Below are 16,204 nucleotides of genomic sequence, written 5' to 3'. Positions count from 1 at the left end.
TATGTTACTCTCTGGGTCAAGACCTTTCTAACAATGTATATGGTTTAGCTCTACGACAAAGTTTTAATTTTCTCATTTCACATGCACAAGCCATCTCGGGTGTAGTTTCAGAGAGCTATTTGAAGGCTCAATAGCCATAGCCTATATAAAAAGAAGCTATTTGCTTGTTTGTTTGTTTCTGACTTTGTAAACAGATTTATGAACCCACAACATGACAAATACCCTGTCCGCACACACACACACACACAGAGAGACTCATTTTGCATTTCTGTTTGGTTCCCATGTGGCAAATCTAATTATGGGATGGTTCCCCCAAAAATGAAAATTCTGTCATCATTTACTAACCCTCATGTCATTCCAAACCTGTATGAGTTGCTTTCTTATGTTGAACATAAAAAAAGATAATTTGAAGAATGCTGGTAATGGCTGGTAAAAGTTAAAGTTTTTACAAGGTTTCTGAGCAGAAGATCATTAAATGTTTTCTCTGTCCATGTTACCAAAACTCATGTGTCATTTAAAAAGCATGTTTGAAAGCATGTCAATTAATTTCTTTGCATTCATCTAGATGCAATGTAATTAATAGTTTGGCTATACTAGATATTTTATATGTTCAGTAAATATATAATTTTACAACCCTAATTTGCAAACCAGATAAACTAATCAGATTTAAAATGTATAATTAATTATATATATATATATATATATATATATATATATATATATATATATATATAAATATAATTGAACGACAGCACTTTGAATTAAATGTAGTCTACCCATGGCAGACAACTGCAAACAAAAGTGGAACACACCAGTCCTCCCTCACATAAACTGACAATAAACTTTATTTATCTGAATCCAAGGAGAAACAATTGATATCCTTAACACAGATAAAATGATACCCTTCACATTTTCTCTTAAATGTTTATCATTAAAATAAAAGCGTAACAGTAATTGTGAAGAAAATACTTCAGAGTGGAAGTAAGCAATGCCATAGAAACCATTTAAATTTAAAATAAATAAATTGTAGTGTTCAGCTGTATACCAAAGTTTCTACAAGTACCAGTAACCATCTTTTCAATATATTTTTTTGCCAAGCATCTCCTACTGACAGCAAAACTGTGAAAAATATAAAGTTATGTGAAGCATCTAATCATAACATGAAATCATACTCTGACCCACTGTTGTGAATATTAAGGTGAGGTCCTTGCTAAAACCCAGCCCTACTGAACCAATGATGAAACAGGTGTATATATATATATATATATATATATATATATATATATATATATAAAAACATGTAGACTCAATTCAGTACAATATAACTTTATTGGTCCCCACATAAGTCCTGTATAAAGGAGAACACATTGATGGTGCCAACAAACAACAATAATAAATAAAAAATGGGGTGAATGAAAATAACAAAAAGATCACAATTTTCTTCTTACGTGTGAAGTGTGGTCATTACAATGAATTTGCAGCATATGTATGTATTGTGTGTGTGTGTGTGTGTGTGTGTGTGTGTGTGTTTGTATGGATGGGTTGGGGGCCGTCAACACAGTAAAAACAACTCAAACAAGTAACAAGATACATCTTCAGGGTGTTAGCATGGTGTCTTGACCCTGGCAGTGAACGCACATGTTCTTTTTAAAGCCACGTCCTGTGTGTGACCATGATTGGCACACTGTGCACTGAGACAATGAGCGCCACTTCTTTCTTGCATTCTTCTTCTTATCATCAAAATGGACGTGGCAGACACAGCACAAATTGCCTCCATCTACCAAAGAAAAAACACAAATATTTTGAAAGTCAAGCCAGTTAGTTTAAATCATACTCATCACTATATTTAAAGCAACATCTCAAAGGCAGCGTGTTCATTTTTAACTGTTGCCAAAGGAATATGTGGGTATTGTACATCAATTCATCTCAGATCTTTAGGAAAACTCTGGGTTTTTCGTTTCAGAAATGGATGTAAATCAAACCTGAAACAGAGGGGTAACTACATTTTAATTTAACAAATCTCATGACCACTTTGTTCTTCAGCTGCTTCCAGTTTGAGATGGTGGTATGAGTCTTTGACAATTTCTTCAATGTGAGAATATTTGATGTTGATAGCCTTGTAAACAAAAATCAGCTGGAATATTTTTTTGTAACGAACTCATTTGAAATTATGATTAAAAACTAGAGATAAACAATCCAGTTGTCTAACACAATGTTCTGCACACACCACAATTGCTGTTGATCATCCTTCCATCTAATACTTTAAGAATACCACTAATGCTTAGCAAATGAATCCTGTTTCCAAACATCTAACTTCAGCTTCTTAAGGTGCATTTTAATTCGGGCATCCCTCACCTCAGGGTTTAGTGTCCTGTGCCTGCCCATGTGCCCTCAGTGCTGCTGCCTCTTGAATGTATTTTTTCTTTGCATCTTCCCCCAATGTGGCGCACCTGCCCTTAATATCATTCATTGTGCCTGAAGAAAAAATAGATGCACAGAAAACTTAACGCATTAGTCAGCATCTCCTTTTAAAGTAAATTCATACAACGACAATCAGTACTTGGGTTGTGAAAACCATTTATCTGTAACAACTCTGTAAAAACAAGATAAAGTGTAAAGTAGATGACCTGATGATTCTTTTCAATACACTCAGCATTCTTAAACTGATGAATGCAATTTGTGTGAGTGAAGTACTTCCCAAATACTATCATGAAAATCTGTTTCATGACGCTTCATGTATATATATATAGATAGATAGATAGATAGATCAATTATATAAATATATACACAGCTAGCAAGCTTTAGAGAGAGTGAGAGAGAAAGAGAGAGACAGACAGACAGACAGACAGACAGACAGACAGACAGATAGACAGATAGATAGATAGATAGATAGATAGATAGATAGATAGATAGATAGATCCAAACCCACAGAACTTTATTTTACACTCTAGACAAGATCCCAAGGTTTCCAAACAGCCGTAAAATACATCTTGTGTTTAATATTTCTCTCAAGTCGATATGGGTTATATTAGTCCTATGATCTGGCTTCAGTGAGGCGTTATCGAGCATACACAATAGCATGTAAGAGTGTAAAAAGTCATTTTGACAGTTTAACTAGAAAATAAATTCCCCCATTAGCTTCAGACGTAAATACAAACTCATATTAGCAACGTTAATGCTCACATCAAGCATGTAACGTTAACATAACGACAGGCTAATAACGTAATATTGTCTAGCGATAACGTTTGCAGACACATCGCAATACGGTTATCTCATGTCAACAATAATGACACGCAATACGAGTGTATGTATTGTTTTCCATTACAGTTTAAATGCTCAGTTTTATAATTTTAATAGTCTTACCTGAAAATATTAAGCAGGAAATATCGCAACGTTCCCGCATTCGTCCAGTAGACTTCCGATTACAGGTGAGCAGGAATTCTGGGATTGGATCTGGAGTCTTCTCTTCTATATTTGTGGGTGATCAACCATTTGGATGGATGATCACGGCCTTCTGAGCCTACTAGTAGGCACAGGAGGCCCCTCCTGGCCCATTTCTATGGGCTGATAACCGCTGATAACGCCCCATTCAATCGAGTGATAACGTTCGAATCGGGTGTTAAATGCAGAGCACAAATTCCGAGTATGGAACACCATACTTGGCCAAGCAGTTCCTGGACTAACAATATTCAGCTCCATTTAGGATATTTAATATACAAATAAAACCACTACTTTGAGATAAATTACAATAATTTATTAAAGAATTTTGTAAAGCCAGTTACAAAACAAAACATTTTTTTCTCCCTTTCAATATTTTAATAAGCACAATTATTATTTTTTTATTCAGCGTAAGCTATAATTTATAGTATAACAATGGCAATGAAGAAAAAAATACATTCAGGCCTTGTACTGGCTGCCTGCAGCTGAGCAAGGACCCCAGTGTGAATGTGTGAGAGAGACAGAACCAACCGTGCTATATCTGTGTGCATGTTTTATGTCGATCTTTGTATGTGAATGTCTATGATGTCATGTGTGTGGCAATATGTGTGTATGAGGCAGAGTGTAAGCTAGCACATGAGTCTTCTCGGCTGCTCTGACACCACCTTCTCTTAACACACACTTACACATACACACACACACACACAAACAGCAACATCAACAAATACTGCTTATTACTTCAACACACCGTCACATCAAATCTTCTCCAGTTACTCATGACAAGTCAATTCTAGCCATTTCTTCACATTGTTGGCAGCCCTTTAATGCTGATCTGATCCTCTGTGGTTTAAGAAAAGGGAATGAAGGATGGAGAAAAATCTGAGATCAGCATGAAAGGGTGACCCTGCACCTTCATTTCTCCACTCATCAACTATAACACCATCATAACAGATAAATACACCAAACCCTCACCCACCCCTTCCCATTCGGTTTCATAAATATAATCATAACAATATCATAATAGAAATCCCCACACACATAGCTTCCTAAACATAATAATATTCCATATTCCATCATATCCTTGTTTCAATTCATCATTAAATTCAGACATACACGTTCACAAAAAAAACTTGCATTACACTGACAAATATATCTGCATATCAAACAGCAAAATTACACAGGTACTGTTGTAGGATTATACTAACAGAAAGAAAAACAACAGGCATACATGGAATCATTCTGTGTTGATCGAGAGTCAATGAATTATGTTTCTTGGTGTTATGATCCCTTTTAGATCTCTGTTATGTCTGCTGTCTGTCGTCTCTCTGGCCGCATGGCCACTCTGATAACAGTCTTAGCAGAGCTCCATCATGACATGAAACACACAAAGGCTGATTTAGCCATGATACATTGTCAGAAAGCGAAATAAAAAATCTGACAAGAGCAAAAACAGTAAACTTGTAGAATATGTCTTAATGCAGAGTGTTCAACCTGTTTTATATGAGATGTTTAGGGTAATTTGTCAGGCAGTTCTTGTAAAGAAAAGACTGTCACTTTACCTGTGGTTTGAGGGAACAGATATGCAGCTACATAAGATTAGCCACTAGTTGGTCGAGATGCACTTTATAGAATTTGAGGCGTTCCAGATTTATGCTCCTTAAGCAAAGCCTTTTTTTAAATTCAGAGACCCACTTGTCTCAGTTTGTGCAGATTTTTCTGTGCAGTCAAATATGATGAAACATTTGACAGTTTAATGAGGATTGTTTACACCAACATTGTAAAATTGTTAAATGTTATTACAGTTTAAAATAACTGTTTTCTATTTTAATAGTAATTGATGAATTTACAGCTGTCATTACTCCAGTTTTCATTGCCACATGATCTCTCAGAAATTATTCTCATTTGCTGATTTGGTGCTCAAGAAATTATTATTATCAGTTGGAAACAGTTGAGCTTCTTCTTTTCCCAGGGATTATTTGTTGAATGTAAAGTTTAGAAGAACGACATTTATTTGAAAAATAAATCCTTTGTTATTATAAATGTCTTTACTGTCGCCTTTGATTAATTTAATGCATCTTTGCTGAATAAAATTTATTTAAAAAAATCTAATTTAAATCATTCAAAAGGTTGAGGTCAGCAAGATCCATAGCCTTGCATTCTGTGGGCCCATAGTTTTCACATCAAATGTCTTAGTGGAACAGGCTCTAAACAGTTTAAGTGCTTTAATCATAAAATAAGTGTAAGTGTTTCACAATTAATGTTATGTGTACGTGTTGTAAGAGTACAAATACATGCATTTTGAATCTTGACTCCTGTTGCTTAATACAGTACTTTTTTATTGCTTGCACTGGGCAGGCAGATCTAGCTCTACTTGCATAACACTTAATAACCGTTATCCGATCTCTGTAATAGTGAATAGAGGTGCTTAGTAAATGGTAAGTTTTTGAACACTCTAAATTATCAAACTGGTCAAAATGTGTATGCATTTGTGCCTCGGTACAGTTAAAATTACACAAGCTTTGTATCAGTGGAAACAAAAAAACAAAAAAATGAATTGTAAATACAAATAATTTAGACAGTATCAAATGTAACACTCTGGCATTTAATACAAAATAGGATGTTTGTTGCATTGATAATGTGTGAACAGTCTCAAAAATAAGTAGACAGTCACTGCTGATATCCATAGTGCCGGCTCCAGATATACTGCGATCTGATTGGCTAACAGACTGCAAGTGGCTTCTGCTGGTAGATTTCATAACTACACTTTTCGGAAGCAACATATAAATTGCACAGATTTCTTTATAGCAGATTTTTTTTATCATGACTAATATATTTTAAGCAACTGTGCATGTTCCCTGCAGTGCCATCAGCCAATCAGAGCTGCCATGATGTCGTTTTCCTATGGCTCCAGTCACATGGCATTTATGGCTCAGGTGATTGGCTTAAAAAAACCTGTATGCGAGACAATGAGGGGTCATGAGGAAAGATGTCAGAATTCAACTTCTGGGGTTTCCTGTGCCAGCCGAGCAGCTGTCATTGAGTTGTATGGGAATGTTAACGCACAGCTTTCTTCTCCTGCTCTCTGAAAGGCCTCCAGCAGGCATGGCTTTACAAAATGTCTCTGTATGTACTCCACAAAGCATTCACCTGTGTGTGTGTGTGTGTGTGTGCATTTGTGATCCCACACACAAGCACAATATGCACACCTTTGTAAAACTACCGGTAAATGGAGTCATAGGTGACTGTCAGGTACAATATCACTGACTGAAAACTGAAGATGGAGAGACGCGTGTAATGGAGAAGAATAGTTTGGTCATAAGTCAGGGTGCTGGCAGTGAGGGGAGGGAACAGTGAGCAGGTAGCCAGGCTTTGTTGTGCTCTGTAAAGGTCAAACTGGTCCAATAAATATTAAATAAACCTTTGCTGTTGTATTTAGGACATGTATACAGAGGATTCCAGTAGGTTCAGGTAAATCGTTGTAGAGGTGAAGTCTGTTTCTTCCCTGCTCTCTTTCTTCAATGACGGTCAGCAGTATACTTCACGTTCCTCACATTATGTTCCTGGACACTTTGAGCTCTAGTTTGTGTCAATCACCTGATCCAGGCGCTGCTGTTGCTGGTGATGGACATGATACTGCAGCGTTTTTTGACAATCATATTGATGTACGCCTTCATGATCTTAGTGATTTCACCCACCTTAAAGCACAAAACAAAACAAACTTGTTAATCAATTGTTAATCCATGTTAAAATCACATGCTAATCCTACCACAGAAAAGGAAACGTGGAAGCACTGATAACAGAGGCACAAAAGTGTATCACCTGAGACGTCTCGAAGAACATCTCTCTTTCATCAACAATGATTTTGTATGTGCTGGGCTGAGGTGCTCCGAAGAAAACAATGTGCTCATACTGGAAAGTTTCCAGTGGTTTGGATTCCCCCCGCTTGTACACAGAGACGTTTTCAGCACTGACTCCCAGCCACAGGTCATGAGGGAAGCCGCCCTCCTTACACTGCAGAGGGATAAATAAAAACACAACACGTAATTAGTAATCTCAGTTAACATCAGTGACTAAATTACTTACTGCAACATTAAGGAGAACTGAAAAGGAGTCAGAATTTAGCTATCTGTTAGTTCTAAATGTATCATGACAAGTTTGAAATAACATAGCACTTTGGGGCTTAGCTAAGGGTTAGTTATGATAAATATTGCTACTTTCAAGGCTGTAACCATATATTTATGATTTATACCTCTACATCAAACAGTGTGGACCCGTATCCTGGCCACTCTTTGATGACGGTCATATAGTTGAGCATGGCCTGGTGCTGAGGCATGCCCTGTAGTCGGCTCCATTTCTCCAGAACACTGGCCAGTGTGGCTGACATCTCCTCCTTTACAAACATCTCCAACATCTGTTCCTCTTCAACACGCTGTTTCTTCAGCGATCCTGTCTTGAAGCTGCGTCTCAGCGTCCCGTCTAGGAAGTTGGTCTTCCGGCGTTCTAAAGTGTGACCTCCTGGCCCTACTATACCTGCCCCGGGTACCCCAGCAACCCCTGCTTTGGTGGACTGGAGTATGCGAGTGCGAAGTCGTCCAACAGGGTAGACACTGCTTAGGCTCCAGGGTGTACGGGCCACGTCACCGTGGATGTACTGCAGTCGCAGGGCTGCTAAGTGCTGGAGGGTTTCCTCAAGGGCTGGGAAGTGACCACTGATGAGACTCTCATGAGCCTAAGAGAGAAGAGTGAAAGATGCCCAAATCAGATGTCCAATAATGATGGCATAAAGATACCCACATCAGGGCCCATTTGCCCGAATTGGTCAATCATGCTAGATCACAAGATGAGTGGAAAAACATGAGACTGAAGCATATCTTCACTTCTATTCTAGTTTCTTTCGGTTTGAATTGTTGAAAATACAAGTGAAAATAATTTTTTTTACTATAATATAGTTTTATCTAATGAAACAATGTAAATTGGTAAATTTTTGCAGTTAGCGTTATTATATCTATATATCTGTATCTATATCTTTCTCTCTCTATACACACACACACACACACACACACACACACACACACACACATATATATATATATATATATATATATATATATATATATATAATTACAAAATATAATTTGTAAGATAAATAAAATATGCTCATAAAGTGGTAAAAACGATCAAAGATAAGCGTAGGTTAGTTGAAATGAATTGTGGCATTGCAAATCATTTTTTCTGCCAATTGTTGTTAGGGAAATATTAGATTTTTGGAGTGAAAGTGATGTGAAGACTGTAAATAAGGTTTTGCATATTCTAGGTTAATTCCATTTAAAGAAAACATTCCAACACACATGATTAGAGTAGAAACTTTTTTAAAAGCGGGTCTGACTACGTGATTTAAATCAGGTGAATCAATAGTAAGAATTCTCTTTATTGGCCATAAAAATTTTACCAAATAGAAATAATTAATTCACCTGCTCAAACATGAATGCAAATTCTACTCCCTCTTTGGGCATGCTTTCCACATCAAGAAAGCAATAGAGCTTGAAATATAGCCTCCAGGGGCCTTCCTCCTCCTCTTCTTCACTACCTGCCCACCTGAAAGAACAGATGAGAGCAGATGACCCTCAGTCATAAAGCCAACAGAAATAACATGTACATAAATATAGGTTTTATAGATGCTATAGATAGTTTTAAATATAGAAATGGAGCAACAATTCATTTGAAATAATCTAATCAACATAGACCATATGAACTGTTCATTACCTCTCAAACTTCGCTAGAACATCTGCAACAATTACACGGCTTTCTATGGCCCGACTCTCCACCTTATTGTGCTCAAACAAAGAAAACATGTTCCTGCTGTTTTCCATCGCCAGACCACGAATCAGCTTCTCCACCACCTTGACACCAAGTGTTGACACAAAGTGTTGACACAGAAAAATAAGACATTACATTTATCCAACTTTAGACATGCTATGTCACTTCATTATATATTTCAAAGCAGAGATGACAAAATGTAGTTTCATTAACAAGATTCGGGAGGAGCACGTCAGATACTTAGCCTAATTAGCACAGGTGGAGCACACTTAAAATAATCAACCCTAGGGTATAAATACAGCTGACCTGCCTGTCTCCATTGACGGTTTATTAGCATCCCCCCTCCACCCCATCTCCTCCACTAGAGTTCATTACTTTAGCTAAATATATGTAAGTGTGAACTCGTGAAATGATGTCCAAGTATGTTAATAAAATCGATTAAATTTCTCTCTCTTCCTCTTACCTCTCCAGCCGTGGTGTGTGAGTTGATGGATATCTTGCAAGACCCTCCTCCATGGCAGTACACAATAGTTGTCATTTCCTGTCTGTTCAGCAGGGCGGCGATCTCCTCCTGTGAGGGGACATACTCCCTGGTCTTTGTCTTCTTTAGGGACTCACCAATGAAGTGGGCATACTTCTCAATCTCAGTGCCAGGAAAGCGCTCTCTAACTCTGAGGGATTATTCACAGAAAAAATGCAGTGTTTGTCAAATGGCCCTTGAAATGGAAACATAACCCATATTCAACTCCAAGATGCTATTTAATGAGCATCTCCCTTGTACCTCTTCAAGTGAAATCGGAGGTAGCGCAGGATGGCACGACTGGGCAGGAAGGTGCAGCTCATGCAGGTGAGCAGGTGCCAGTGTCCTCGGTTTGCAGGGCTGTTGGGTTGGGGCACGTGATTGGTCTGTTTGATCAGCTGACAGTACACCTCGTCTCTCAGTGGCCGCAGATCGTGGCAGGTCTGCAGGATGCCCTGGATGATGGCGACAGGGTCCGAAACTATCTCCATTTCCTGAAGAGAGTTAAAGATCTTCACTGCCTCATCCTGCAGGCTTCCATAACCCTTCTCCTTTTGCACTGCAGAAGAAAGGAGAAAGAGATCTGTTAGCAAGATAATCTGTGAGAAAAAGAGAGGAAGATGAACTTAGAATACAAAATGCATCATACATGTGCGAGGGATTTAGCTTATGGACGATACTCACAGCTTTCGCTGACCTCTCCATATGATAGTGGCAGAAGAGGTGAATGCAAGGGATGCTGGGTATATCTCAGAATGGGGTTTCTTCGATACATTTGTTCCACAACCTCAGAGTTCACACTGTTTTCCTACACAAATGTCATAAAAGGCAAAAGGAAAGGCCACAATTTATCTACCATTTTTATTCATCAACAGTTTTATCCATTCTAACCTTGAGTGCAAAAAACAGACTTATGTTTTAAAAACTGATTACCTTGATGTCCCTAATAAGTTGCTGGGTGGGCGTTTCAATGGGCGCCTTGTTGTCAATTACACCCTGAATGGCAGACCCCCAGCGCATGGCTTCATTCAGAATCTTGGTGTACAGACGGTATGAGTGTTTACGCCCATGAATTGTGATGTTCCAGTAACCTGCAGTGTAACCAGACATCAGCATCATCATGTATCTTAGTTTAAAAGAGAGAAAAAGTAATTTTCAACAAATGCTTATTATTCAAAATAAATGAAAAATGAATGAAATATCACCAACAATTTAAATACTTTTATTAGAATTTTTTTTTTTTTTTATAATATTGTTGTTCGCATGTATAATTTCTTAACCCATGACTGGTGTACTGTGCCTTTTTTCAGCGAATGTTTTTCTTTCTGTAGCTCTAATAAAGTCTGTATGCTTTATATATACAGCTACAAATCAGATTGCGTTTTCTGTTTCCATTTTGCTACAAACTTCAAACTCATCGACTTATCCTGTAGTGAACCTTTGCATGTTTGGTGATTAAATAAACTGTTCTTGACAGCCGCTTGAACTGAATGCATCCGGTGTGTGATGCCTGCGAGTTATAGATGTTATCACAGTGCTGCTCTTTTTGTCCGGTGCTTTTTATAACTTTGACTGGATGACCATCAAGTGATCCAAAATAACAGCCAATAAAGTGTGAGGGTATTCATGTTTAAACATGGCCGTTTTGAAGCATGACCATTTGGTTTTATTTGAAATTATAACAATTTACAATTTGTAAGATTCCATTTCCATTTTTAAATTTTAAAGCTGCATTTGTTAACATTAGTTAATGAAATATTCAGTACATCTATATTCTATTTAATAAGCATGGTCCAGTACTTTTATTAAGTGATATAATATATTCTGTTCTATTACTTATGAAACTTGAGCTATAATTCCATACTTACTATAATAACTATACTTATTATAATAACTATACTTTTAATAATCACATCATATCATGACCATTCATACTCACCTGTCTCTTTAAACCTTTTCTCCTCTGGCTGGACCACAGAGCACAGGCTGTTCAGAACTAGCGTGCCCATCTTAGATGCATTACGTTCAGAAGACTTGAAGTAGTCCAGAGAGTTGTTTGTCAAGACAAACCAGCGCTTTTTCAGTTTGAGAGCAGAACTTTTGGCTCCAGCTTTCATCTCCTTGTGCAGCCATCCTGTGTCACAAAGAAACAGTTACAGAACCTAAAATATACACTGTCCTTAATGCAATCATATCTCTTTGAATCCAAATACTCATAGACATGTTAAATAACTAATCAACCACAAATAAAATTCATTTGGTACCCAAATTCAGGTTACAACTCTGTTAAAGATTAGTAACACACCTCTGACCAGAAACTCCTGTCCATCACTCTTGGAGTCTCCTTTGGGTTTCTGAAGCAGACTGATCCAGTGATGCATTTCCTCTGGCAGGTCTGAGTTACAGTGGATCACACGATTAGCTGTGATGATCACAAATGAATTGGGCCTATTTGAAAGGAAATAGAATTTGTGAAAAAAATGGTAATGTTAGACACTTTCTATCTTCCGATATTTAGCAATACAAATTCAAATGTTAAAGGTAAAGTGTGTAACTTCTGTGCCATTAGCATTACATAAGCATTCAAATATTTATATTTTGATACAGCCAAAAAATGGAGACTGTCCTACAACAAAAATGTCAATATAGGTTAAAGTTGCACGCGTTGCGCCTGTCGTTATGAAATGACGTATAACGTCATTACCAATCAAAACGCACGTTTATTTAATTGCAATGTGTGGGATTTTTACACCGATCTCACAGTATTTCCTACATATTTTACTAGGTGGCTTATTTGTTCTAATGACCACACCCCTAAACCTAACCCTCACAGAAATCATGCTAAATTATGACTTTTTTGAGCATATAAATTTTCATGCACGTCTGTTCCCTGGGATCGAACCCATGATAGCAAGGTATAATGCAATAATCTACCAACTGAGCTACACGAAACGCAAATCAGAGTGCAAATAAAAGAGTACAAAACATTAATATGAAAACGACCTTTTGCTGATAGGGGCGCAATTGTAGTATACGCTCTGATGGTTCAGATTTCAGGGATTTGGACAAACGACCTATACGAGCGTCTTGGTTGGAGGACAGGTTGAAAAAATGGCTTACTCATAATGGACCATTTTCATAGACTGAGATGATACGCTTCCCCAGTTATGTAAATGTAACAAAGTATTTTTCTTCTTTTTTTTACATACATTTATAACTCAGTACTTTGCATTATATTATCTTGTCATTAAAACACAGAAATTTAACACTGCTACGTAAAAGTTTCTAATACAACAGCTGAGTAAGTGTATTCTAACCACTGTCATCAACAAATCTTTTGTAATCAATGTATCTCTTTTTCTTTTGGAAGATCACAATGCTGTTGTGGATTTTTTATTTTGTTATTGAAGTAAATGTTGACACAAAATTAAAAATGAAAACTATAGAAGTAGAAAAAATAGCACAATTCAGCTTCAAGTGCTGTAAGTAATTTCGGCCATTGGTTTTCTTCTTGACACTCACCTGTCAGGATTGTCTGAAGCACAAACTGAATCAATCAATCCAACATCCAATGTGCCCTGAGAGAAAGAGAGCAAAGCCAATTGTTGAAATAGAAAGAAGGTTTAATTGTGAAAGTGCACAAAGTGTAAGGACACTGACTACAGCGTTCTTTGGGTTGGCCTGCTCATGAGACATCTCAAGCAGCTGGTCTGGGGTGGCATTGTGGACCCGACTCAACACGGTGAACCAACCACTAAGTGAAGGAAAGAAAAACAAAGAGTGTAGAGTGAGTATGAGCAGTTCAGTCCACTTATGGAAAAAAACATGGAGATGAAGGTGTCAGCATACCTGGCATCCTCTGGTGACTCGGCAAACACCTGGTATGTTCTCTCATCTGTCACAATATTCAGAGCATTTTCTTTTTCATGATTGTCCACAATCTCCCTAAAAACAGGAAAAAACTTGATAAAACCTGATCCAGGGTTTCTGTCATTTGCAAACAAAAATCGCAAAAACTGTCTTGCTATCTGACATAGACACCTAATGATCCCACAGTATTGTTTCCTATTTCTCTCATACTTACTTGGCCGAGCGGATGTCAATCGCCCCTTTCAGCTTTTCCTCGCTGTCATTGTCAAAGTACATGAGCTTGGTGTCGCGCAGAACGAACCAGCGCATCTTCCAGTTCCTGCGAGAGAGAGTGGATAGACCGCCGCCCTTCTTGTACAGCCAGCCTGACTTAAACGACTCCTGTTTAGAGCGGAACCACATGAATGTTTCGTCCTTCAGAACACACCAACGCCTGCGCCATGGGATCATCAAGCCAGCTACGGAAGAGATAAAGAAGATTCATACTTTTATACAGGTCTCAAGATATCTTTAAATTATTTAAAATATGATAAAACAGGCTTTAAAATAAGCCACAAAAGATCTAGCTAAAATGGTGTAAACTGGCATTTTATTTCTTATCTTAAATCATTCTCTAAACAACTGTCATTTTTATTTAGGAACCAAGGTTCTCACAACTTTGGAAAACTTGTGATGAAAAAGTATTATTTCTAGACCTGTAAAATAAAGGAAATTTCAATAAGGAATATATAATATTTTTCTAGTTATAGCACACTCGAAAATATTTTGTTGGGTAGAAATGTGTGTGTGTGTATATATATATATATATATATATATATATATATATATATATATATATATATATATATATATATATATATATATATATATATATATATATATATAAAACACACACACACACAGACACATATAAACCCACAAACATGAAAGACTAGAAAAGCTATTTAAATGAATTTGTCATAAAAAGTGTAAACACTGAAGAAAAATTACATTTATGCATTTGGCAGCCGCTTTTTTCCCAATGCGACTTTCTTTGCATTCAAAATATATTTTCTTAATCAAATTATGCATTCCTTGCAAATCAAACCAATGACCTTGGAATTGCTAGTGCCATGCTCTACTCTTTATTGAAATGTCTGGAAATATGTAATTTGTATTAATTATAAATCATAATTGTATTTTTTTAATACATTGTGTGAAAAGTGTTTAAATGAGTAGCTTTGACATTACAACAGAAGTACCAGATCCATTTTGGCCCTTTGAATATTATCAAGACAATAGGGGCCTTGAATTTAAAAAGGTTGAGGGCCACAGCCTTAGGGACTTTATTTATTGTAAAAAGATTTAATCTTTGATTTCTTACCCTTCATGTAAAGGTAACTGTGGAAGTACGGAGGTCCGTTCCCATTCAAGATGCTGACTTTACCATTGGATACCTCCTCATCTGTGTCCACATACCCATCATGCTCATCATCGCTGTCAGCATACTTAAAAAAAGAGACAGACAGAGTATACAAATATGTGCCTGCATGGAAGTGAGCTAAACCTGACAAAATTTCCATTCTAGGGACTTTGGAATTTGTAAATATGTTTTAATTAAAGTAAATTCTAAGTATTTGTTTTAAATTATAAAAAACCTGAAGTTTTCTGTTGGGGTTAGGTTATACTATTTATAAATAGCTTTATATAAAAAAAATGTGCACCCTTAGGGCACTGTGTAACTCACTGAATCTGAGCTGCGGTTGTAAGACTCCTGGCTTGCGTTGGTGCAGGTAGACTGGCGTGCGTGCTCTGTGTCTGTCGCCGCAATGCTGCTCTGTCCATCCTCTAGATCGTCTTGGTCATAGTCTGACTCGCCATCCCCAGGCACACTGTAGATGGGTTCCTCTGTGTCTGGAAGAGACTCCGCTGCAGTCAGCCTGCTGGTGCGATCCGCATCCTCTCCCTCCTTTTTCCCATCCACCTCTTTAACTGTTTTAGCCAATTCAGGCTTTCCATCTTCCTTTTTGGCATCACAAGGGAGAGGGGGAGGAGGTGGTGGAGGAGGAGGAGGCGGGGGAGGAGCCCCAGGTGGAACGTTGGGTGCAGATGGGGCCACTGTGCCCTCAGCAAAGGCAGGAGGAGGAGGTGGCAGAGTGGCTAAGATTTCCTGATCCACTGGACCTTCCACTGGAAGAGGGAACTCGGGAAGTGGTATACATTCTTCGCCTGCATGGAAGCCTTCATCTACCTCTTCCTCAGTGGCGGCTGCCGGTCTGGAGGCAGGAGGTTTAGCATCACCGGGAATGACTTCTGGGCCTCCGGTGTCGAGCAGTTCAAGGAATTCAGTGGCAACACGAGAAGCTGCTTTTTTCTGACGCAAGGTCTCGGCATCACGCCGCAAGCGGAGTTCCTGTTTTGAGCTCTCACATAGCATAGACACACCGTCTTCTCTTTTCTTCTGCAGACGCTCAATCTCTCGCTCCAAACGCAGAATTTCCTCCATCTGACGGTGCTCCTCCTCAGCCGAGCAAGGAGACTAAACGAGGGCAGGAGAGGAATGATATAGAAACACTGGTC

General features: G+C 37.9%; 1 protein-coding gene and 1 long non-coding RNA gene across 2 annotated transcripts in view; both read right to left on the bottom strand.

Annotated features, from left to right (window-relative positions):
* Positions 1-1,310: 1,310 nt before the first annotated feature.
* LOC113051131 (uncharacterized) lies at positions 1,311-3,426 on the bottom strand. Its single transcript, XR_003276864.1, has 3 exons — positions 3,364-3,426; positions 2,356-2,475; positions 1,311-1,777 (listed from the first exon to the last, which is right to left on the bottom strand). It is a non-coding gene; the product is annotated as an uncharacterized LOC113051131 (long non-coding RNA).
* A 2,960-nt stretch (positions 3,427-6,386) lies between these two features.
* Positions 6,387-16,204, bottom strand: part of LOC113050824 (unconventional myosin-X-like) — a 59,742-nt gene continuing 49,924 nt past the window's right edge. The window contains exons 24-40 of the mRNA XM_026214185.1: positions 15,372-16,163; positions 15,009-15,132; positions 13,860-14,103; positions 13,625-13,720; positions 13,436-13,529; positions 13,298-13,353; positions 12,081-12,223; positions 11,715-11,909; positions 10,709-10,866; positions 10,460-10,583; positions 10,037-10,334; positions 9,719-9,926; positions 9,202-9,338; positions 8,910-9,033; positions 7,688-8,167; positions 7,258-7,449; positions 6,387-7,133 (exon numbers count right to left, since the gene is read on the bottom strand). Of these exons, the coding sequence (XP_026069970.1) occupies positions 7,029-7,133; positions 7,258-7,449; positions 7,688-8,167; positions 8,910-9,033; positions 9,202-9,338; positions 9,719-9,926; positions 10,037-10,334; positions 10,460-10,583; positions 10,709-10,866; positions 11,715-11,909; positions 12,081-12,223; positions 13,298-13,353; positions 13,436-13,529; positions 13,625-13,720; positions 13,860-14,103; positions 15,009-15,132; positions 15,372-16,163 (3,570 nt within the window). The 3' untranslated portion in view covers positions 6,387-7,028. The remainder of the gene's footprint in view (positions 7,134-7,257; positions 7,450-7,687; positions 8,168-8,909; positions 9,034-9,201; positions 9,339-9,718; positions 9,927-10,036; positions 10,335-10,459; positions 10,584-10,708; positions 10,867-11,714; positions 11,910-12,080; positions 12,224-13,297; positions 13,354-13,435; positions 13,530-13,624; positions 13,721-13,859; positions 14,104-15,008; positions 15,133-15,371; positions 16,164-16,204) is intronic.

This window comes from Carassius auratus, chromosome 31, assembly GCF_003368295.1.
Source record: "Carassius auratus strain Wakin chromosome 31, ASM336829v1, whole genome shotgun sequence".
NCBI lineage: Eukaryota > Metazoa > Chordata > Actinopteri > Cypriniformes > Cyprinidae > Carassius > Carassius auratus.
Note: the sequence above shows the minus strand (reverse complement) of the source record. Positions and strands in the feature narration are given on the sequence as shown.